This window comes from Aythya fuligula, chromosome 1 (assembly GCF_009819795.1).
Source record: "Aythya fuligula isolate bAytFul2 chromosome 1, bAytFul2.pri, whole genome shotgun sequence".
NCBI classification, from domain to species: domain Eukaryota; kingdom Metazoa; phylum Chordata; class Aves; order Anseriformes; family Anatidae; genus Aythya; species Aythya fuligula.
In genome coordinates, this window is record NC_045559.1 from 115,331,171 (window position 1) to 115,356,567 (window position 25,397).

The window sequence follows — 25,397 nt, forward strand, 5'->3', positions numbered from 1 at the left end:
GCTGTTCAGCCTGGAGAGGTTAATCCAGATTTGAAAGAAGCATCTTTAACACACCTATCTGGTACTCGCACCAGGTTCAGCTTTCCCCAGGCAGAGCACCGAAGCTGGGGTTGCTCCTACAGTGAGAAAGAAATTACCACAAAGCATGAGGTTAAAGAAAAATATTTAAAAAAAAAACTACCGTCCTCTAGAACCAATTATTAATGAATGGTACATTTTATTTTATTTTTGTTAAACTTTGTGGCAGTTTATTCCAGAGCCCTAGGAAAAGTTGTCTTAAATCTCAAAGAAGCGTATGAATTTAATGGTTAAACCACAGTTTCAGGGAAGTATCTCCTGGTGTAACTGACCCCTTTCCTACAACTGGTGTTACAGATGAATCATTTCTGGAAGGTGCCTCCTCTCCCCAGTGAGCCACGTTGTTGACTCTTGCTGTCTAGCTTCTACAAGGAGAATTTGAGAATATTAATCCAGCCCCTGACAAAGTCTCACAAGGTGGATCTAAACTGTTATTTGTCCTTCTTCAGGCTCAGCCTGCAGTATTTGCATGCGAGGGATAAAGCATCAAGCTGTAGGTGCTGGAATTAAAACTGCAAGGGTCATCTGCTTCCACCCAAGCCACAGACAGCAGATCCCTTTGGTGATTCTGCTGCTTCCTTTCTCTCCTCACCTGACAGCAACACAAGACCTCCAACTCCCAGCTGTTTGTTCAGTCTGCAAGTCTCCACCACCACCATCACTTACTGGAGGAAGCAAGTGATTTTTTAAGAGACTGGGGGTCGTGCTACTTCATCAGAAGGGAGAGCCAATGTTTAAGAAAGTAAACTGAATAAGTACAGAATAAACTTAGCATCCATCGACACAGCTTTAAGGAGTTAACAGAAATCTATCGGAGATTTCATTACCAAATTTTTTAGCATTCACCAAAAAAGCAGCAGCTAGAAGGCCAAACAGCCCATCACGCTCTTGGCAGGCAGACACCACCACTGGTGTCACCTCTTTGTCTTTGAGCTCCTGCTTCCCCTCGTTTTTCTGCTCTCCTCAAGGCCTGAATCACCCAACATGGAACCACAAAAGGTCGGATTTATGCTTTTGCTCAGCAGTGATGTGGGACAGGGCTCTCTGAAGGGGGACAGAGGACACCTCTCCTCTGAGCACACAGTTCCACCATGTAAAGCAAATTCCATTGCCACAGGGAGGCCAGTGGGGTAGAAAAAAATCAATTTACAGCAGGTAGAAGGTAGTAAGTGCCATTGTTTTTTTTTTGTTTTGTTTTTAAATAACACCTTTGTTTTCTCTTATCTGATTCATTGCCTTTTTTTTTTTTTTTTAAACACTATCTTACCACCAGTAGCCCCAGCCAGCTGTAGTGTTTTCTTACTGCAGTGGAAAGAGATAAGCTAAGAAGAATGTCACTGTTGCTGATCATAATCTGTATTCTTGGCAAAAGGCCGGTCAGCATACGATGATTAGAGCAATCTTAATTAAGACAAAGAATAGCTACTCTTCTCCTTTAACCACAGAGCGATTCCACCCATCATTACCACTAACAGAAGTCGGAAGAGCACGGCGTGGCTGAGCTGCTACTGCCAACAAACTTTGCCATGGCTACACGGGTCAATCTCTATTGAGAAAAATCCAGAGAATTATGGAAGTGGTAAAAAGTTGTAGCTGTATTCACCTGCTGCACATTACATGAAGGAGCTCCAGCTTGGGAGTACTTGAACAGGACATCAAGAAAAAAAGTGTTCACAGATCTTGACAGATTATATTTGGCTTCTTTTTTATTAAAAAAAAAAGAAGAAAAAAAAATAAAAAAAGAGCAGGCATAAATATAGATAAAGAGGAGGGTGGGTGGTAAGGAGAAGGTCCTAGATGGAACAGCATTCTTCAGGCAAGAGGCTCAGTCTTACTTTCTAACCTTTCCACCCATGCTTATCAATGTACAGTTGGAAAAAAAAAAAAAAAGAAAAAAAGAAAGGTCTATCTTTGCAGTGAAAGCTGTTGTGCTGTGTAGAAGAAAGTCACTATTTTGTCTGTCAGTTCGTTGTCAGGCCTCCAGTCATGTCAGTTTTGTCTCAGAGGAGCTGGTTGAGCTGAACACCAACTTTAGCTCTCACACTTGCCCCCTATTTCACACTGATCTCACCGAAAGGGAAACACTCTCCACACCCTAATACCGTTTTGTCTCTACACTCATTGTCTAACTTAACACCCCTGCACAGAAGGGAGAAAAAAAAAATAATAAAAAAGCTTTCCAGAGCTCTCCTGGACCTCTGCTTTAGTAACTCTGTATCAACATGTTTAATGCATCTGAAAATGTTTTTGAGAAGCTGTACTTTGGAGACAACGGGTAAGGAACACACCAGTTAATTTAGGCAACATTTTTACATACACATGTATAGGTATAAAAATAAATTGTCTTAAGAAATATCGTGTAACCTGATTAGTAAACAAGTTCCCAGAAGCTGTGCAATACGCTAAAATGCACTGGCTGTATAGCTGACACCAGGATAGCTCATTGCTTATTTCCAGAATTTAAAAAAAACACACACCTTAAGGACAGAGCATTCGACCTAAGAAATAAACCCGATTATTTTTTTGTTGTTGTTGGAGATTGCAAAACATTGCTGACGAGGCTCCGGGCTGCTCCTTGACTTTAGTTGGACTTTCTTTCCCGTTCTCTGGCGGTTACGAAGTTGAGCAGGTCAATGGCTGTGACGATGCCAAACACCATTTGCCGCTTACTGGAGGAGCCATCGGTGTGATCTACACGGAAACAGAAAGAGGGGATTTAGGAGGCACACAGGTTAAATACCTTCCCACCTGGTTTTAATGGAGTTGGTTGTAAAGCCAGGTGCCCAAGCGATGTCCCCTGTATGTTGAGGGGAGCCCCAAAGTCATCTTGGCCGACAGTCACAGGGGGAATGGCAAGGACTTTCAGTTCAGAAAGGCCCCCTAATAAAAGGCCTGTAGGAACTGAAGCAGCATAGAAGGAAAAATAAGGATCCATTGTTGTTAATTTCAACATTAAAATTCAAACCAAACCCTTTGTTACAGAGCATATTTTCCTCATATGTTAAGTTTCTGCCACTCTATCTGAAATAGCTGCAAATTGATAATATCCCATTTGAACCAACCATCACTGGAGCAGGACATGCAACACTACTGTCCTCCTACACCCCTGTCAAATACAAGGTGAGCATAAAATCACAGTGCAGCATCTTCCCATTCATATCTTAAATCTTTATCCACCCTCCGAGCATTTTTGCACTGAGAGCACAGGTTCAGGGGATTTTACATTGTGACCACAAAGCTTTGATCTGGAAACCAAATGATCTGAAGGACCTCTGGCCCTTTACCTATGGTCTAGAGTACCTCATTCCTTCAGTCTGGCTGTATTGAGATGCTTCACCTACTTATGCTCGATTTGTTCAGCCAGCTGAATTGTCCTGGACTTTTAATTCACCCTTTTCATTTATTTTTTTTTCAATAAAACAAAATTATTCGCATGTAGCAGTGATATCCTCAACTTCTGAAGATTTTTTTTTTAAAACAGTCACTTCCAGTTCAAAAAGGAAGCAGCGTAAAGGGTTTTGAAAAGGTTGAAGAGTAGGGTTTGTAGCAAAAATATAAATTGTAAAATTATAAACTGTCCAATGAAAGGGAATAAGTTATTTCAAATGAGATACAAGAGAAAAATATTAAACTATCTTTAGAAGGTGACGTCAGCATTGACATCTATTTCTTACTGCACTTCATGAAACTGAAGATTTTACGTTAGAAGGGAAAAAAAAAAATGAGTTAACCTGGGACACACAAAGAGCATTTGGCTATTTGGCTTCCTTAGAGCATGTTTACACATTCACACTTGCACGTGCTTCTTATTATCGTTCTTAAGAAGATTACATCTTGCAAGGTGCAGGATATCATACTCACACTGAATTTGTTCATGGACCACTAGAGCAAAGTGGTCTATCTCCAGGATATGAGAGAGCTTCCCCAAGTTGTCTTTCAGGTTAATCTGAAGAAAGAGTTACAGAACTTCAATAAAGCAGTCCACTATATGTTTATAATTCCCATATACTCCATCTAGCGTTAAAAGCAGTACGTCAGCATTTATATTCTGCTCACATCCTAAGTATTGTAAAACACCAGCAAATCAAGGTTGAGTTAAAAGATCAGAGATTTTTTCCTTTGTCTCTGATTTCCAGGAAAAGAAACAAAACAGCACGTGAAATCTTCATTCTGATTCTGGAAACAAAATGAATGTAACGAACAGCTGAAAAATTTTTATGAGGGAGAGGGTAAAAAGTAATCCATGTGTAACAGGAGTGTGTACCATAAAACTCGAGATTATACTCCGTGATTTTACTTCAGCAAGACTGGGAAAGTGAATGAATCAGGCTGCAAATCATTGTGGAAGTGAATAAAATCTGAGAACGCAGCAGGGTAACAGAGAAAAGCCCAAACCAGCCAAAACCAAAAATAAGAGTGAACATTACTTGGCTAACACCCTATGCTGGTATAAATCAAGGAACTGAGAATCTCTAATTCCTTTTCAGTGAAATGGTTCAACTTGGCTAAGACTAAACAAGAAAGCACTCCGTGTTGGCTCTACAAAAAAAGAATACGGGCCCTTCTGAAACACTAGGCTAATCGCCGCCTGGAAACATCTGAAAGAATGCATAAAGCTGTTCTTCCTCCACGCTTTGAAGTAGTTAGCAGCAGCAACGTGTCTATTATCCAGGTGACCCTCCCCAGCTGACAGCAGCAGCCACTACCGGATGTACTTTCATTAAAGGGGATTAAATTAATTTGTAGTAAAGAGAAGTCTTGCACTGCAAATGAAAGGCAGCTTTTATTCTGCAACCAGCTCAACTTTTGACTGGGAAATAAACACCACCAACACGAACAGTTGGGCTGGACGGGAACCCAGCGCTCCGGTTTCCAAACTGTAAGTGAGAAGAGATCAAAAGGAGGATTCCCAGCAGCCTTAATTCCCTGTGTTTAAAAGGACGAGCAGGTTACGGTGCATACCAAAGCATCGATCCTTAAGCTTATGTGTAAGGCAAGGGGCGGGGGGAATTTGAACTTGCTGCCAAGTCACGTTAGCTGTCCGTCACCACCACTGGCAGGCAGTTTTGTGCAAACCTAGCTCCAAAGCCTAACGTTTGGCTTCAGGTTCAAAAGCTCACAGAGGAGCAGAGCCCCTTGCCATCTCGTTGTATATTACCAACAGGTCTGTCTTCAGGGACTGGATAAGCTAAACGACCAGGACAGGCAGCCCATAGGCAGGACGGGGACAGCTGTGAAGACCTAAACATGTTTTTGAAGTGTTTAATGGAAAATTGACAGGAGTCCCACAGTTCTCACCTATCTCACTGCTGCTTATTTAACCTCCCTAACTATTTTGCTCATGAGTTTTCCCATATTTGGTCTTTTATTATTCTTATTTAAAAATGTGCTAAATCCCTGTGGCAGTCAGCCTACAGACATGACTGGGGCTGCTTGTCTGGCCCTAAGAGCAAGTGACAAGGCACTGCGCACGTCCCTGCAACTGAATTATCTCCTTTGCCAAAAGGAGGCTCTCATCCACTGAGGATGCTGAGGATTAAATGATTTAGGACACTGACCAAAGTCACCCTAGGGAGCAGGCTAGCAAACACTAGGTATAGTAAAAGGAAAGTGCCGGTCCACACCCCAGCCCTCTTTTCTGTTAAAGACAGACAAGAAACCTGCTAAGGCTATGTCTGCACCACACCTAACAGATGTTAGCAGCTGACACAAAGCTATTTATTCTGGGGAGAAAAGGGGTAAAAAGACCCCAAAGTACTCGAGCTAACACCTGATTCCACAACAATGGTCCTGCTCTCCACTGACACACAATAGTTGTTTGCATTTGCAAGTCGTTTGTAACTAGTGCTTCAAAGCCCTTGGATGTTATCCTGCTGGTATCTCTACAAAAGGTAGAAGCCTTCATCTTAAAATCTCTCAGAGTAAAGGAAGAAAATAATCGTGTCCATCAAAGAGCTTCCTGCATTGCTAAAAGACAGTTTTGCCTTAGTTGTCACAGGCTAAGTAGACCTCTTTTATTGACACACGTTGTAGTACAGATCCTAACTGTAGGATATCCTAAGTCACTTCAGTGACACAGATGATCTTTTCTCCTAATTTAATCAGTAGACAAGCCAAATAAGCTTGACTAAAGTGGTAAGAAAAGCAAAATCCACAATACTTCTGAGGTTATGTGCATTTAACCATGTTTTTCCATTAAGTCATCAACTCAAATGAAAAATAACCAGTGAACGATGCTTTCAGTTAGCATGTTAGCAATACCACCACTCGTGTTGCTCCCCTTCCATCCTCCACCAAGAAACGTCAGAGCTGAAAAGAAGTGGTTAAGCTGTTCTTTACTGAAGAAGCATGAGTAAGTTCAAGCTGTCCATGGAGAAAAGCCACAACCTCAGAAGTGCAGAGAATCGGCTACTACGGCTATCACCACTGTAGCTACAGAAGCGATTGCACAACACCAGCCCCAGAAACTCTTAAGGTGTCCAAGTGAGGGAGGACGGGAACTGAAGAGTGTTTTTTACGCACCACATTTCCACCTGACGCTTCATTATCTGCCTGGGAAGGAAAAAATACATTTACATTTGGTCTATGAAGAGCTAGCATTCCCTCTCAGCCTCAGGGACTTGGTAGTTCACAGGCTGACCAGCAGCTTTACACATACTGCCTGAAGACAGCATCTCATCTACTGTGAGACTGTTGAAACTGAAAAGCTGGTGGAAGCTCAGTCAAGCATTCCATGTTAAGAAAATCTTTCTCCTGTAAGCGAAGCAAAGAAACAGCAACAATATTGATATCTTTCAGAGGAGCACCCATGCAGCTGGGAAGTTGTGGCCTCTTGCTACGTGATATTGGATGGACAGGTGAAACTGGCTAATGTCAAAATTCACATATCCTGACAACAACAGCTTTCACCAGCCATCCAACCCTGTTTTAGGAAGGTGTGTGATACAAAAGGCAAACAGTTGTCCTTTTAGAGTTGATACAGAAATGATTTAATAGGAGCTGTTTCAACATCTCGCTGTCTTTTCAGCTGGATACTCATCGCCCAGATATATGCTGTTTATTTTGGGAGGGAATAAAGTGCAAGAATGGCAGCAGAAAGCCTGCTGAATTAATAGAACAGCCCAACATAGAGCCACAACACAAGCCTGGGAGCTACCGAGTGACCTAGGACAGAGTTTAAGCAAGTCCCATGTCTGCGCTCAGTAACCGCTGTTCCTTAAGGTCCCAGGTAAACCTCACCCAACGCGATGCCACTGCAGTCTTAGGACACCCACACTAGTATTTTACACCAGAGGACTGGAAATTGTTCCTTACCTGTTTGAATTGCTTGTAGATCACTTTGCTGACTTCATCTGAAGGCTGAACTTTTCCAGCAAGCAGCGAAGAAAGCATGTTACCTAGGGTAACCATGCCCAGAATCACCCTGGGGAAGAAGAGAAATAAAATTAGCTAAACAATACAATAGCCTTTGTTCCTGTAGGTAAAAGCACTCCCTTCCAGCCAGCCTGCAGATGTCAGTTGAGCAGTTTCACTGCATAAAGCACCATGATTGATGGGATATAATTGGATTTTATGTCTCTGCAGGAGATACCTGGAGTCCAGTGCTCAGACGTTCTGGCGACTCACACAGAAGCCAGCAGGTGCTGTGGGTGGCTGGCTGGCCCTCCTAAGTATCTAGCTCAGAAGAATACCTCCAGCTCTTGCAGTCAGAGACCTTTTGAAAAGCAGACCTCATTGTTTTATGCCTTCATTTGTCCTTTTTGAAAGGTGTGGCAAGGCCAAAGCCAAGCCCTCCTCAATGTTGATCATTCCCCTTCTCCCTGCAAGCACGTTAAAAGGACTGTAATAACTAATCCCTGGTGTTAACACTGACTGGAAAGAAACTGAGCAACTGTTCATTATTCAGCCTGTCTGACAAGGGACCAACAGGGTACCAAGGCACACCAGTTTCCTGGGAGCAGCCTGGTTTGTAGGAATCACTCCATCTTACACGAATGATCTCAAGATGATCTCAAGTAACATGATGATCCCAAGAAATTGGGTGAAAGCTGTGGTGACAATGGGTGGGTTTGGCCCTGTTTGTTTTAAACGCAAAGTTTTGTTTTGATAAGTTAAACGGCTGTTGTAAAAACAGAGCCATCCTGCAGAGACACACTGAGTGAGTATACCATAACAATCCCTAGTGGCTTACTACATGAAAGGCAGGAGAGCCCCAGCATGATAACACATTAAGCCCACCCCTGGTGTGGCAACATATAAAGCAACATTTCTGCACCACGTCACTGTAACTGAAGAAAGATGAGAGAAAGCTGATTATATTTCTGTTCAGCACTTAAAGACCTCCCCTGGGACCTGGTGAGAGAAGCGATACGGATGGATTAATAGAAATGTATGTGGACATACCCAGATTCATCAACAACTGGTACCTGGTCGAATCCCTTCTCTCGGAGGATTTCAATAGTCTTTGCACAGGTGACAGTGGGAAGCACAGTCAGGGGAGCCGAGAGGCTTAACTCCTGAACACTGATGTTCCACCACCTGGACAAAACAAAAACAAACCAACGCAAGTCTAACAGAGAGAACAGAACCAGATGATCACGTACCATGGAATTCACCACCACGGGAATGACAAAAGGCTGCAAGGACGAGACTGGACTCTGCCAGAGTCAGCAGAAGCTTGAAGGCTTTCCAGTTCTTACATCAACACAGGAAAGTTTCCCTGGTGTGAGAAGGCTTTAAGACTGAGCCAATTTTTCTAGCTCATCTACATTGTAGTATTACAGACAGTTAGTGAAGACTAGGCTCCCTAGTTTTATTATTTATATCTTACACAAGAATAAAAAATTTAGATTCCTTCTTAAAGAGCTAGCCATATTTACAGATATTACAAGTCTACAGAAGATTCTCCCTCAGCTATATAGACCTAGACTTGTAGTGCTTTGCCCTCAAGAACTCTGGCTTGGTAGAGTTCTCCAAACACTACTTTTTTCACTTCAGACACAACCCCTTTCATTCCAAAATCATTAAGTATCAAGTCGTCTTCTGCTACCATGCAACTCAAAGAAGGAAATTAAGGAATCTAAGCAGATTTGATTAATATCCGCAGTTATACACCACCACAGTAGCATGAAAGGTTAACTAAAAACCAAAGGAAACAAACCCAAATTGCAAGAAGATTTCAGTTAGCAACTGCCACATAGACAGCTGTTAAACAGAACAGAATCACGAAAATCCAGCTGTATCCGACATGCTTACCAAGGCTTTTTGACAAGGTCTTCTTCTTTCATGAACCCTTTCTGAATCATCCATTTGTCACTCAAGAACTTGGACCTGGACAGAATCAGGTAATAAAAAAAACTCGTTAGCAGGCTGAATATCTGACAGCAACACTAATAGCACAGAGGTGACAGTTTACAGCTCCCTATCACTAACAGTTAAAGTGTAATTGAAAATACACTGCATTTGCCATCCAAGCTTACCAGCCAGGGACATAGTGAAGAAATACTCATAGGAAGAAAAAGGAATCCCATAGGAAATGAAGCTTCAACTACACCAGTCCCTTGCAATATGATAAAGAGACAGCCTGGAACGGAGAAATCTGTACTCAGTCGAGGTCTTTCTGCAGTTCATAGTCAGCTATCACAGTAGATGACCAGACAACACAACAGCATCGTGTTGGATGCAACAGCAGTCATGCAACACGGCAAAGGACAGCATGTTTTGGTACGCATTTCAGTGTGGTGGGAGAGAAATTTCTTCTTGGCACAGCTCTGCACCCTCACACTGCCATCTGAAAACTCTCCCCAGCACTGGCCACTGCTATAGCAGGGCTGCGTTCTGCTTTGGACACAGGCAGAGGGAGCTGACAACAGCCTTAAAGAGACCCTTCCAGGAATGGGATAACAACAGGGATCCCAAATAAATAAGCTTGAAAGGAAATCTCCATAGAGAGCTTAACCAAGCAGTTATGGTTATATACTCGGTCAGACACCAGGAGGAGCTCTGCTTCAGACAACTCCCTGTCAGACCTTTTCTAGATACCTCAGAAATTGTGCCCCAAACGCACCCCTGGCTTTGCTGCCTTGGTGCTAACAAGAGGGATGCATTCACTTCGCCACTGCTGTAAGAGAATCTGAGGAGCTGCCCCGTCTTTTTCCCAGAGAAAATAGGCAGGTTCTTACATGTAGTTCCTGATAGAGTCAGGGAGGATAACAACGCAGCGCTGACCTTCCTTCAGCTCTTTGGCTGCCTTCACAGCTGCAGACATTGCACTGCCTGAGCTGCCACCTGCCAAAACGCAGATCAGAGGCAAGACTGTCAAACCACAAGGGCAACAAGACAGAAAGAATGAGAGAGAGGAGGAGAGGCAGTAGAGGAGCCTGGAGCGAGGGGAACAGCTCCTGAAGTGTAAGGAGGTCTCCCTGATCTGCACAAAGCCGTAGCCTCCCACAGAAGAACCCCAAAGGACTCGTGTCTGCTCTTACCACACAGCAGTCCTTCCTCTCGGATCAGCATGCGTGCTAACGCAAACGACTCCTCATCGTTGGTCTTGTACCACTGGTCCACTGTCTGGGAGGGGGCAGGAAGACAGAAACGAGGGTCTCTTTAAAGGAGGGGAGCTACAAAGCTACACCGCCAATTCAACCCCACGCTCTTTGAGGTAACAGCTGTCCTACTGAGCCACATGCTCGGGTTTCCATCCTTGAAGTGCCTTTTTTATTTTTTATTTTTTGGGCCAAAGTGAGATGACCACATTAGCACAACAGTCGCCTTATTGAAATCTGGCTTTGAGAGCAGGCTGTTGTGAGACGGCCAGCGAGTATCAACCTGTTTCCTCCCCTCTTGGAGGGCTTCCCACGGACACAGCCTCTGCTCAGCACTAGACATAGTCAGGCTGCTTTTGAGGGGGAAGGGTAAGATTTCATAACTAACCATACTGCTACTTACTGGCTTTTAGAAGTAATTATTACATTCTAGGAATACGTTACCTGTTTCACAGCATTTCTCCTAGCATTGCAAAACAAATGTGTTCAGTACAAAAGCCCGCCAAGGACTGATTTTCCTGGTAGGAAAGAACAGGAATAATTCTGCCTGCTAGCCCTCTCCTTTCATCTCAAAGAAAGGCTTTCCCAGGTTTCTCCTCCACCTTCCACCTCACTTCTGCATCCCAGCAGACCGCAAGGAGAAGTGAACCAAGAAGCACAACTTACAGATCTATCCAGCACCGTGGGGACGAAATCATAGCCGATCCCCTCCACTTCGTACATCGTCTTGTCAGTCCTGTTCAATTCTTCCGGCTGAGCAAGGATGGAGCCTTCGGGATCAACACCTATGATCTGGAGGAAGCAGTTTCCACTTTGGCTACCGTGACAGCCAGCTTTTTGGGAGCACAGCTACTTGCTCGTGAGCGCTGGCCGTGTTAGGGCAGTCGGCGTCACTCTGGCTGCTCACACTTGGCTGCAGACACAGCCAGCTCACAGCAGACCGGGTCTGCTGCTCACCTCCTCCTGGCAGCATTCCCCTCCCTGCAGACAGAATGCTTTGCTGCTTCTGGCTCTGCAGGCTGTGGACACTAAGCAAGTTTTTTAACCAGGAGACAGGGTTTCCAAGCCAAACCTGTCCTCATTCGCATGCCAGGCATCATTACAGCCAACATGTTTTGTGCCAATTGCAGGCACATAAGCTTGACTTTGTTTTCCCTCCCCCTCCTCATAAATATATAGGAAAATATTCATGATTGAAACAGGATACCAGCTTCCGCGAGGAAATCTAAAACTACTCCCTGCTACACACACAGGTGGGTGTGCTCAGAGCAACCTTCACTTGGTGAAGAACTCAGCCCCTCCAGAAAGGTGGCCAGGGCATGGCCAGAGAGGGAACACGTGGCTGCTGTACGCACCAGAGAAGTCAATTTCTGAAACACCCCATGAAGGAATCAGAGGGCCAGCTGTCACCTGCTCAGCCAAACCTGAACCTTAGTCACCAGCAAGACCAGCGCATGGTGATTTCAGATGGAACCTGAAAACCTTTCTTTGCTGCCCAGAACCACCCTCACACTGAAAAACTCCAAGAGCTTCTCTGAGAGACCCAGGGCAGGCTTGCAAGGAGTAATGCAAAGCAGGAAGCAGAGCTGTCTGAGGCTCTCCCAGCTGCAGGGACCCGCTTTAGACTTGCCACTTACTTTGCAACCTGGACACTTCTCCTTCAGCTTTCTGGAAATGCCAGTGATGGTACCTCCTGTGCCAGCTGTAGCCACCAGCATGTCTATTTTTCCTGTTTAAGGGTGAGAGAGGGAAGACAGCTGTGACACCTCCCCGAAGATGATGGATTAAAAATAAACTTGCAGTTAAGCATGGACTCACTTTAACAAAAACAAAGGAAGTGGCAGCAAAAGGGCAAGATAAGACTCCTTGCTTCCCAAGAGCTGCACAAGACCTACCATGAGACTATCTTGCTCAGTACCCATTTACTTCAAAAAAATCATTTTGAAATGTCCTTCGGTGGTTTTGCAAGGTGTCAGTTTGCAGGGCTTTGGGCAGAGAGTCCATAGCCTCAACACCCGTAGTTTTCCTGTTACTGTATTTGCAGATACGGAATAACTCATCCTTTAACACAGAAAAAGCAGCCCATTATCATTACTGAACGAGTGCCAAGAGCATGGGATAGGTGCCCATAGAGAGAACCCTTAACACAGCTCTCATTTTCATGGGGAAAAAAACGCAGTTTTGGTCAGGAGCACCCAGCAGAGCTAACGCAGGTCTGACAGCTCATTCTTCTGTCAGCCCCTGCAGTTTCCCTGGTGCATCCACTTCACAGCTTTGAGTAAAACACATTTTAAAAGGGCAATTCCTATACAAAAAAAAAAAAAAATAGTGTTTTCAATTCAACAGAACAACACTGCACCAGGAAGGTTTGATTCAGAGCGAGACTGCTGCAAGATCAGTAATAACGACAACAGAACAGTGCCCAAGCTACGAGGGAAAATAAATAGAAGCAGGAGAGTAACGAAGCCTACAGCTAGAACTTGGCTATACTCTCAGCTTGTGGGATTGCACTTTGTTCAAGTATACTCATTTTAGCTTCAGCTTTCTCAAAGTTTGCCACAGAAAGGCACATTAAGTCCTCTGAACAGTGTTATTCTGGGCAGAAGAAGGGGAGCCCTTCGAATGGTCCACACCTGGATTAGAAGAAGACATTTAATAGCTGATTTTCTTATTCCAGCAGCCAGGGTCTTATCAGAAAAAGTTTAACTGTACTGTTTCATAGGGCAGGTGAGCCTTTCCTATATGTTTTTTTTTTTTCCTACCACCTGTGGCAAATGCCTACATGGTAGGCTGCAGCATCACAGCTCCTGGATTCCTCACCTGGGTGAGCTAACCCAGCCAAAGCTCTCTGCTGCCACAGCTCAGTCATTTCTGGTACTCCAACTGCCTAGAGCTGAGGTGGAAATGACCCCAGCAGAGTAAACTGGTCTTACTGGTGGCAACAGCAACACAGAGCAGCTTGTACTCCTGATGTCTCCTGTTTTAAGGAAGCTTTGAGTATAATGGAGGATATATATGAATGTGAGAAATGTGAAAATACCCATTTCCATATTTGTGATCAGAAAAAACTGACCTGTTCTTTCATGCCACTCTAGGTAAGGCTTTTGTAAACAATTCAAACATCACTTAATGGAAAATCGGTTTATCTAAGACTACAGAAATAAGGCAGTCCTCTAATGATGCACAGCGGATGTATCGCTTCTGCTGTACCAAAATCCATGCAATTCTCAACCCCCTCGGGTCCCAGTCTCCAAGCACATAACCACAGAAAACACAAAGGACTGTGATTGAAGAAGCAGCTGGCAGCGGGGCACGGACAGACCTTCACACTGCTGCAGGATCTCCTCAGCTGTGGTGTCGTAGTGCGTCAGGGGGTTGCTGGCATTGCGGTACTGCATCGAGAGACAGGACAGCCAGTAAGCAGACCAGAGAGACACCAACATTCACACTGTGAGGCATCGCAGGAATATGGCAAACACTTCTCAAGCCCCACAGCTGCTACAAATACTCTTTCCAGACTGTTTCCTTATCTGTTACCCAGTTCCACGCCTGAGGGGAGGCGCAACCTCCCTGGATGACCTAATTTAAGGGTATTCCTAAGGTGCCAGACATCTCCAACACCAAGATCAGCCCTGGCTGCAGGGCAGTTTCTTTTAAGAACATGACCCAGTACCTTGTACTACCAATTCGGCGGAGAAAGCCACCCCATACCTCTTGCTGTTTCTGCAGACAGGCTCATTGCTGCCCTCTGGTGATTACAAAACCTTGCTACCCTACAGAGCATGGTGACTGCTCAACAGCTCCATCCCTGGGCGGCAGATTTTTCACCCAGGGACACCCCTGTGCTGTTTAACATTCAGCCATGAGCACCAAGCAACAAAGCTACAACACCTCCCCCCGTGCCACACGTGCACCTGTGCCACCTTGCTCTTACCTGATCTAAGATGTGCGCGTTGGGGATTTCATTTTTCAGTCTCCACGCTACTCCCACATGAGATTCAGGAGAATCAAATCTGGCAGTAGTTGGGGTTCTCACAATCTCAGCGCCCAGAGCCCTCAGAACATCCACCTGCAAAAAAATACAGACTGTCAGAAAACCCAAAAGCACTCTCTCAGCACAGAGACCTCGTTACAATGCAGGGGAGGGAAACCTCTTCCCTTTTACTTGGCCTGAAACAGCCTGCCAGCAGCTCTCTTATGCCCTAGCCTCACAGCATCACTGAGCTATGTTATTTGGTCTGAACTCAGCTTTATTTTGGAGCTAGATGTCAAATTCCTGTTTCCATTCTGGAGCTTTGGGACTACCACTCCACACTGAGAGGCCTCATTCAGGCAGAACTCAGCACCCTCTTTTGCTGGTCACATATGCTCTGCCCTCTAACAGTATTGTAAAATAGATATTATATATATATAAATATATATATAATGGTGATGGCTTTGTGCTACTTCTCCCTCCAGGGCAGAGAAGAGCTAGTAACAGGCACAGGCCTTCAGGGGACGTTGCTCACGGCTGCTCTCACTTGTGCCACTGAGATCAGTGGTTTTGCTGACACGAATTTCTAGCACCTTTGTTGCTAAAGCCAGAGCACCCATTTGCAGCAGGAACTCAGCGAGTGCAAGCATGTTTTTTTTGTTTTTTTTTTTTTTAAACTCTTGGAAATAAAAGCAGATCTGACCTTCTCCATGCTCATTTTCTCTGGCATCACAATGATACAGCGGTAACCCTTCACTGCTGCAGCCAAGGCCAGCCCAATTCCTGGAAGCAAGCAAAGACACGCAGAGCATACAGTGAGGTGCAACAAAACCCAAACCCTCCATGCTAGCTTTGGCATGCCCTTGCTTTAATTAGATTTTCACCAGTGGCTTGAGTACAGTGTCTCTACAAGGGGCGGCAAAGGGAACGTTTCTGGCTTCTGGGGAGATTTACAGACACTGCTGATCCCTTGAAGAGCAGAGCCAATAGAAAGTTTAGCCAAAGATAGGGAAAAAAATAGTTACCTATCTCAATATGTGCAGACCACTGGCTTTACCATGCACACATCATTTTCCTTCTGTCTCTGCCCCATCTCATCACCTCTGTTTTTACAAAAGCAGTTTGGGAAATGAATGAATTTTAAGCTGAAGAGGACTAGAGCAATCATTTTTATATCCCCTACTATTCTTCTGCATTAAATGCCTGAACTAAGCAATGTGCCTAAGCTAAATCCTTTTTGAAGGACAAGATTTAAGTGCTCTGTGTGATTGTGGCTCTAATGGATCACGTCAACTTGTTACAAGTGAACTACCTGAACTGTTAAGACACTTCACTTCTAGCTTAAAAACCTGCACTTCCAGTCTGATTGCTGCTTTCTCAGCATGTCGTCAGCTGCCCACCTGTGGGGCTAAGCTCCAAAATATCTTCCCAATTGAGATGCTTACAGCTGTCACCTCCCTGCTGGATAAAGAAACAGATCAGGTCAGCCAATATGTGTCTGAGAGAGGGCTGCATGCTCCTGTGCTGTTTTGGGTACCAAGCACAGCATCAACATGTGCCCATGGCAATGCCTCACAATTTAGCCTACACAGAAGCTTGCTTGTTCAAAGTTTCCTTTGTTTCTTCTTGGTTTAGGATTGTATAGGAGTGAAAAAATCTTTAACTGTTCCTCTGAGAAGCACAACTCACACCTCAGGTAATTCAAGTTCTTTAAATTCTATTTTATTTTTTAAAGGGGGTGGAAGCACGCCCTTTAAATCTTCTTCCAGTGCATTACAGATAAATACAGACACCAGAATGAAATAAAACAAGAAGCACTAGCTTCACTAGTGCCAAGGAGTAAAGAGAAGCCATGCAGCATCCTTCCTTATGGTCTGTGATGAAGAAAGCATTCTGAGACCTAAACTAACACCTTGCGCTTTCTGGTACTGACCTGGAAGCACAACATCAAAACAGGACTCTGGCTGAGGGAAAAGTAGGAAGCAGAGAAGGCAAAAATCTGATGTATTAGTATCTCTGAGCAGTGGCCTAGGGCCAAAGCCAGTGTCCTCACTTTACTGTCTGCCCTGGTCTTTGCTTTTGAATGAACCAAGACAACTTTCTGAAATAAATGACTTGTACCTCCTTTGCGTCTGCTTTCTTTTTATATTTTTTTGGGGTTCCAAGCAAAGGAGAGATATTTATCAGGCACTGCCTCAAGTGTTGTAGTACGAACTCAGATACTGGAAGAACGCAATGTGGGTATTTTCCGTAACGTGCCATTGCTCAGGCAACAGCTATGGCCACAGTCAAAAGGGGCTTCAATTTTAAGGCAGCCCCCACAAAGCACCTCCCTAATGGCAACAGATATGACTACTCAGTTTTCTGTTATAGAACATAAACATTTCTGTTCATAGATCAGCTCAGTCACCTCAGTACTCCATTAACAAGAACTGGACTGGACCAAAAGATCAAAAGAAAAGTTGGTCCGCCTGGCCTAGTAAACCATCAAAACATACATTTTGTGCATCAAAAGGCAAAAGATGACGCCCAACAAATAGTTTAAGAAGAGGACAGGACATCCAGGGACACCTCTCCAGAACACATCAGATGGCTGAGTAACTCGTAGCGCATCGCAGGGACCTCCTCAGAGGATGCAGTGCATTTATATTTAACCAGCTCAGTGGGGAGTATTCCTGATGTTTACTCACCGCCAGTAGAGCAGCTTAATATACGGGCAGCAGCTTTGATGCAGGAGCCCAGTTAACTCCAGCCTGCTCAGATCATCAGATGCTCTCTCTTCCCTGGCCTCTGACTAGTGGGACTGTTCCTTCCTCCAGCCCTCCAAAGAGAAGATGCTGCCACAAGGGAAATCTGCTGAAGATTCCTGCTGAAGGGATCCCCTTCCTCCCTTGCACAGGCAGCCTCCATGCTCCAGTCTCAGCTCTGCCTTCTCCAGGAAAGCCACCAGCATGTTTTCCCCACACTTTGTTAGGGTCTTCCCACCCCCTACCTGTGTTTCCAGAGGTTGGCTCTATGATGGTGTCTCCAGGCTTCAAGATCCCAGCTTTCTCAGCATCCTCCACCATCCTCAGGCTGATGCGGTCCTTCACGCTACCCCCCGCGTTGAAGTACTCGCATTTTACCACTGGAAACAGACAAACCAGGCAGAGTTCTTGAACAGCAGCCATCTGCCGACAGGCTGCTGATCCTATCGCACCTCCAAGAACAACTCTTAACACGTCTGGCCCAATTCACCTCCCTCCTTACAGCGGATGAGGATTCACTGCACTGCATTTCCACTGTTACGGGTCACAGCACAGCACGTTTGGTACTTGACGCTGGCCACAGAAGCCAGAAACTCCCCCCCCAGCAGTCAGCCTTTCCATAAAATGATGACTTCTTTCTGTTTTCTAAAGGGTTCCTGCGCTCCTCTTAGGCTCGGGTCCCGCAACACTACTAGCCAGAACTCCCCAGCATTTCTCGTTTCTGCCTCCTGCCTGCAGTAGTACTCACAGAGTTCACACTTCAGCCCAAAGTGCTTCCCAATCTTGTTGATTCGCACCAAAGGGGTATTGCCAACTTTATTCAGGATGTTCGGCAGGATGTTTGGAGGCTCTGGCCTGGCACACAGACAAAATCAGAAGAGACCACGGGCAGGTCACACAGTAGCAACACACAGCACTTCTGATGCTTTATTCTACCCAGCTTTCTCCCTTTCCTAGCAGACTTGGACATTCTCTTAAATCAAAAGATCTGTTAGAAATTTGTAAAACGAGTCCCTGATCCAGAACTCAAGGGTTAATCAGACATCCAGCTGAGTGCTGAGGCAAGAATGGTGTGCTCACAGTCTGCTGTGCTATACGCAGCCAGCATTACCAGTACAATCACTCATCTAGTCTGGGAACAGTTTGCTGGGTTATTTAAAATAGTTCCAGTCCATGCAGTTTCATGTAACTTCTTTTGTGCAAGGCCCCTTGTATGCTTAATCTGTGTTCTCAGTTTTGTTTATTCATTGAAATTTAAGAAGCACCAGCACATCTACATGCAGAGCAGCATCGGTTTAAACCAGTCACCTTTTGTTTAACCCCCACGGCTCTGAAATGAGCCAGGGTAAGTCTGGTGCTGAAAACCAGCAAGCAAAGAAGAACAATACTTACAGAGTGATATGACGATGGGGGGAGGCAGAGATGGGTTTCCCGAGCTTCCACGTGCATTTGCTAGGCGTATCAGGACGGATCCACTTCCTTTCCTTATCGTTAGCCTTACAGTCCTCTTGGTCTGTCCCTCCAGAGAGGAAGAATTTGCCAGGAGCATGAGGGCATGAGTTTGTGTCTGGCTTGAGCTGGGCAGGAAGTGAAGGCATTTCATCCTTAGAAAGAAAAAGATAAGAGTCTGCTGTAAATCATATGCCCTGCTGTAATGAGACCACAGTATGTCTTGAGACTATCAAAAAGAGTCCTTATTTTGGCTCCATCCCTTCATCAGATATTTATTTCTTCTCCAGTGTGTCAGCTTGCTGCTTTTCTGAGGGGAGCCTACCCAAACTGAAACTACCCTGGGGGTGTTTTTCAGGAGAACAGCATGGTCTACAAGCCAAAAGGGGCAGCAGCAGCAACAATTAGCCTTTAACATCCAAGAACAGGTTCTGCTGCTGGCTGCAGGGGATCCTGTCTCCCTGCCTAAGACTCTGGTATTAGTGGAAAGAGCATGGTGAGATGAATCCTATCCTTAAGTGTCCCGGTCTTGTTATTCCCTTGTGGGAAAAAGGTCACACAACAAATGGGTATTTTAATGCTCAGCTGATGTCCCCATATTATTGTGAAGATGGAAAGCATTTTAATATAATTTTCATTTGCCAAATACTTATCAAAATGTGAATCTTGAACAGCTATGCCAAGCACAAAGCTCAAGACAGCACCCCTAGTGACAAGATAACTTAAACTCACTGAAGCACATGCTTACTGCAACAAGCCTCCACGAATATCGAGACCACGTGCTGTGGGAGACACCCCTCCCACACAAAAAGATAGCCCTTGGAGATAAAGCTTCTCCTTTCCAAGCAGAGAAACAGAGTAAGACTACTCAGTGGCTAATTAGCAAGTGGTGCCAACAGACTCTGCAGCTTCTTATGATCTTGAAAACTCTTTCAAGAAGCTCACTGGTTTCGACAGCACCTGCCTCAAGGGAATTCCAACCCCCTCACTTCCCTCTGCCCCAAGAGATCTAGAAATCCCTCTGAAAACAGATAGAGCTTTCCCAAATTCTGGTGAGAAAAAGGCAAACAGTATTCCCCAAAGACCAGTGTATACCTTTGACATTGGAATAGGTCTCTCTGCCATCAGTTTCTCCATTTCCTTCGGCAAAGGCACAGCAGACAGGACTTTCTTTGGCAGAAAGAGTGCAGTGGGTCACAGGACCGGAATCTTCTTCAAAGCTGCAGATCATGCAAGTTAAACGAACAAACATCAGGAAACAGTTTATCCTAGAGAGAAGACAGTCACCCCACTTTTATGGGGAAAAAAGCCACAAAAAAAAGCAAAGATGATTTGTAAAGGCAGGATAAAAAAAAAAGTCATGCAGCAGAGGTGTCACACAGAAAGTCAGCTTAGTGTCATCTGACACTGTTGGACTGTCTGTGCTTCCATAAACTTGACAGCCACAAAAAGTAAAAGAAAATACTTCAGCCCACAGCAGATATGCTTCTAGAGACATCAAGGGCAAAAGGGCCGCACGAGGCCATCAACAGAAGACCCTTCAAACATTTTAGGCCAAGGCTCTGAAGAGGAACATTCGCAGGGTTCTCTCCACCCTTGAGGAGACCAAACTCACCAATTCCTCCCAACACCAAATCGGTGCTTTACATGTAGCTGCAACGATGCTGGACGTAGTGCACACAAACACTCCAACCACAAGGATGCCCAGCAGGCTTTTTGTGTTTCAGAAGTTAGCGAATACCAAATGGAAGCAGTAAGTTCATTTCTCCCATTCCAGCCAGCTTCGTTTCTCCTAAAGGCAAAAATCTGGCTGGAGTCTTAGGAAACGCATTTTCTCTCTCATATTTGTTTTTCTCATCACTGTTTTGCAGCAGGATTCACGTTTTTTTCCATTACTGAACTGTGCTAGGCCTGGAAAGGTTCTCATCCCCACAGTTACGCCAAATGGGTGCAGAAGAGATACAGCTTAGATCAGGTAGCACCAGTGGTCTGCTGGCAGACTGGAAACCAGCTGAATTACAGGATCAGTGAACTTTAGCATTTGATCCTGCAAGTTGACATGCACCACTGCTTGATACGCACCTATTCCTTTCTCATGTGCTGATTCGAAGAAAATGCCTATGGCACTTAAACTGCTCCCCTTTAGGAGAGCAGACTCTGGAAGTGCCAGCTTTCAAGACAAAGGCTTGAAATAATTCACCTTTTGGATGGAAAAACTTCCACGTCACCAAAATGATACTTTTTGCTTTATTTGGGTTAATACGTGCCCAAGAGCCAACACAGGCTGCATCCTGTACTCGACTACTGACGAGGGCTAGACCGCGAGGCACCAGTCCAAAAGCGCTGCTATAGCATAAACACAGGCAATTCAACACCACCCGTCTTTGCTAGCAGAGAGAAGAGTTTACTTCTAGCTCCAAAGCAAGGCCCAGCCTTCACTTCTACTTCTAGAAGGTGCCTTGTTCATAGTTCAGAATATCACTTTATTTTTTTTCCTAAAGCAAAAGTATTGGGGAAGTTTCAAGTTTTCCTCCAAGCCACCCGTACAAGCTCCTTCCAACAGCTGATGCAATACTGGACGTGGACATTGGCTGCCTTGGCTCAACACTGATGACAGACAGTATTTACTAACCTCATCTAATAAGGATACCGTGCTGCCAAAGGATCAAACCATTTCAATACAGAAGAAGAAAGCAGTAAGGGCTTACAGACCAGAAGCAGGATTTTTTTATTCTGCTTCTAGGTTCTCAGAAAATAGGAGGGGGTGAAAAGCAGACTTTAAATCACCAAACCTCAGTTTCCTGCAAGAGGGTCCAAACTGGTGGAGAAAGGGAGAGAAATTTTGTGGCAGTAAAAAATAGCAAAGGTCTGAAGTAAGTAAGTACTTGTTTGTACTGCCTGCAGGAAGGAATTGAACCTGGCTGCCTTCAGAAGCCGCTTTTTGGAGGACTCCCTCAAAACTGGGCAAGACAACGCCATTTCATTTCCTCTATTATAAGGCAATAAGCTGAAATAAAATCCATCAGCAGCAACATCCATCACCTCTTGAGCCAGAAACAGCAGAAGCTAAGGAAAAGCTGTATTTAGTGCCTTCAACTAAGAAGCAATATTCTCACACATGTTTTAGAGGAACGGCAATGCTTTGATGTTTCATCAAAGCTTCAGTCATGGGGCTAGACCTTGGAACAAAAATGAGGCGAGAGAGGAAAAAAAATAACCATAAGCACTGGCAACAAAATCCTGTCACCGAATACCAATCTTAAGCACATCACTCATTGGAATGAAAAGCTCCTGTTTAACAAATCCATTCAAAATGCTTTATTAGGCACGATTTTAAATAACCCCACACCCACTCACCTCAAAGTATATAGGTAGGCACATATGCATTTAGGAAGCCAAATTCTACCCACATGCTAGCAGAGAATCAGTCCCAGCTACGGTCAATCTGGTACCTTAGATCCTGAAGAAGGACAACATCCCAGGACAAATTTGGGAATTTTAGAGGGAATTCTTACCACAGAGCTCAGTGAAGACGTAGGAGCAGCAGCAATGGCTTGTTGCTGTACATATGAAACAGGTCAGGAGCCCAGTGTGCCTGGTTGTGTCCAAAACCCACAGGAAGACCTCAGATCTTCGAGCTCCTGCAGCGCTACCGATGAGCCCTACCTTCCCCGCTCTGCCAGCCTGAGCCTCGGTTTGCTGGAGAAGTGAGCGCTCCCATGACTAGCTGAGGGTGTGGGCAGGGCCTGACTAGAAAAGCCTGACTAACTTCCACCATTATACCTGCAGAGGACACGAGGCGGTAAAAATCAGAGCCAATTTACACACAGTCACTCAAAGCCGAGCCTCGGAAGAGCCTGGGAGGCAGCAGAGATAGGAGATGAGAAAGCCTCATGGCCAAGGCCACACCTCTGCATCAATCTCCACGGGGAATCCAAGATCTAAGCTATTTCTCAACTCCTGAGTAAGGAGTTTACAGAGCAGGACTGAAGGCCAGCGAGTGAAATTAATCCCCAGACAACCCGGGCTGAACTTGCTCCGCAGATCAGTCAGGAGCTCCAGCTCCTAAGGCTGTACGCAGTACGTGATGGCAGCACTAACGCAGACATGCAGAGGGAGTATCATGTGTGCGAGAACATAATTAACCTGGGTCGGGTCTCAAGCCGAAATTAAGCTGTCTAAAAGGCAGGTTTACGAGGAGGATCACAGGGAGATGCCCCGAGGGCTGCCTGCTCAGCGGGAGATGAGATAGGGGACTTCATTACGCTGCGGCCTGAGAACGGCAGGCTTTGACGCTGAGCAGGGCCGTGAATGAGCAAACCACCAAAAACCTGTTGTTCTGCTCGCTCTGTGCCATCGCAGGGTCTCAGAGAGCTTTGGGATCCTCACGGGTTACCAGATGTAGCAGCTTTGGAAAGTCTTTGGGAACGCCACAGCTGTAAGTGGCTCAGGAGACCATCAGCCAGCTCTTTTTTTGGTTAGTTTGGGGCTTTTTTTGGCAATTTCTTGGTCAATTTTGTTTTGTTTTTCCCCACTCCCATCTTCGATACTTCCTCAGTAGCAGCCAGCCATCTATTGTGTGTCAGGAGACACCAAGGGACCTGCTAGACTGCCACACACACAGCATCCCAAAACGAAAGATGCAGGTCATTCATGCCCCTGACTCTCTAACGTTGCAAAGACATTACAACCTCAACAGCAGAGCAGCACCCGCAGCTGCTGTGATTAAAAACAGTGAAAACACGGAAGCATCCAGCCTCCCCTCCCCACACAGAAGGAAAACTGCGTGTGCAGCCCTGTAGATGGTGTGCTCTCTGACGTTTCCTTGTTTTTTCAGTTCTCCCCAACCCTGCCTGGACTCACCTGATAAGACGTGCATCTTCATTCAGAAGACCCAAGGAGCAAAATAGCTCTAGAGGAAAGGCTGCAGAGTGAATGCCTCATCTGCATTTCTACCTGCTGCGGTCACAGACTTTCATCGTTTCCTCCCCTGCTTCCAGTTCCCTCTCTGCAGCCAGGGAGCACGGAGGGGCCACCACTACAGCCGAGTGCGGGCAGGGGATGTCACCCACCTCTGCACAGGCACAGGTAGAGCCGCAGAAATTAATCAGCTTGCCCAGCGCAATACAAAGAGGGAACCAGAGCTCGGTCTCAAAAACCTGCTCAGGATTTATAATGGGGCAGTCACAGCTTCCCTTCCTAGGATTACGTGTCCTCCTAGAGTCATCGTTATCTTTTGTTAGCACAGGACTTCTGATAAGGACTGGCAGAGAAACGCCGATCCCTGCTGCCTGGGCAGGAAGCCACTGCTTCGGCCAAGGCATGTTTTGTGGGAAAGACCAGGTGCCACCCACTCTGGCTCCACCAGCAGAGCTTTTGGCAGGCATCCCCCAATCCTCCTCGCTCCTACGCATCTCACGGGCAGACAGCAGGCACCTGCCAAGAGCCAGGGGCCAGCCCATCCAAACCTCCCCGGCAGCCTGCTAAGGCTGCCAGCGCCAGATTAATGATGTACCTGAGCTGTGCTCCGGGACACGTGCCCCTGCAACCCTTGCCACCACATACAGATTTTTTTGAAAAAAGTGCTGCTCTGGCTTCCAGAAAGCAACCAGAGGGTTGTGACGGGACAGCAACGAGCTGCCAACCAGCCTCGGGAAGGATGACGTGCCCAAATAAATGCTCTCCCTAACGCAGCACCTGAGCCTTACTTTGCTAACAGCGATCCCAAAAAAAAACACCAGGTCCTGAGCAGGTCTTGGCTGCACGGGATGCGTTTTCCTCCTCTGGCACCCAACGCCCAGGCTTCGCCCATCTCCGCACCCCAAGTTTCTCCTGCTGCCTGCAGCACGAGCTGTCCGGCACACGGAGCTCACGTCTGGGCTTATCAGAGGGGCTTGTTTGATGGGCAAACACCGCGCTGGGCTGGCGGTGCCAACACGCTCCATGGTCAAAGGCTTTGGGATCAGGAGGGCAGGCAGGGGACAGGCGAGGAGCCTCTCACCTGCCGGTCCTACACCCAGCATTAGGGGCACGGCTCCCCAAGGGGCTCTCAGCCAAACACAGGCTTTGCCCCAAAAATGGGGAGAGGATGGAGGAGCTGCACTGGGAGACCCTCGGGGAGCCCATGGGAGCTAAGAAGGAGAGCGGGGCGAGGAGGAATGGCAGAGCCCAGCCTCCCGCATCCTCCTTCATCCCCCAAATCCTTCTCCTCCTCTTCCTCCCTTTCCTTCATCCTCCTCCTCCTCCTCCTTCTCCTCCAGCCCAGCCGAGGCTGCCGGGAGCATCCCCACCAGCCCCCTCCTTTACCCGCAGGCACCCCGACACATTAAAAAAAAAAAAGAAGGTTTTCGTTTTTATCCTTTTTTTTTTTTTTTTAAACCCCGGGTCGCACACAAACCACCGATTTTCTCCACCAAAAAAATAAAATTAAAAAAAAAAATAATGGAAAAAAATAAATTAAAAAAAAATAATAAAAATATATTTTTTAAAAGGTGCAAAACAGCACAGAGCAGTCCCCAGCAGCCCCCCCTAGACCCTAAAGGGCTCCCCCTTACCGGGCTTGGCGGGAGCGCGGATGGCGGTGGCGGGAGCGCGGCTGGTGGCGGG

The 25,397-nt window shown here is 45.9% G+C and overlaps 1 protein-coding gene across 1 annotated transcript; it reads right to left on the reverse strand.

The window, feature by feature from the left end:
* Window positions 1-1,786: 1,786 nt before the first annotated feature.
* Window positions 1,787-25,397, reverse strand: LOC116489662 (cystathionine beta-synthase-like protein). Its single transcript, XM_032188195.1, has 17 exons — window positions 25,346-25,397; window positions 19,887-20,011; window positions 18,735-18,946; window positions 18,091-18,197; window positions 17,588-17,722; window positions 15,299-15,378; window positions 14,557-14,691; window positions 13,945-14,014; window positions 12,260-12,351; window positions 11,289-11,414; window positions 10,563-10,647; window positions 10,260-10,365; window positions 9,334-9,408; window positions 8,482-8,616; window positions 7,393-7,501; window positions 3,940-4,024; window positions 1,787-2,769 (listed from the first exon to the last, which is right to left on the reverse strand). Exons 2-17 carry the CDS (start codon window positions 19,926-19,928, stop codon window positions 2,660-2,662), a joined length of 1,704 nt encoding a protein of 567 aa, XP_032044086.1. The 5' UTR covers window positions 19,929-20,011; window positions 25,346-25,397; the 3' UTR covers window positions 1,787-2,659.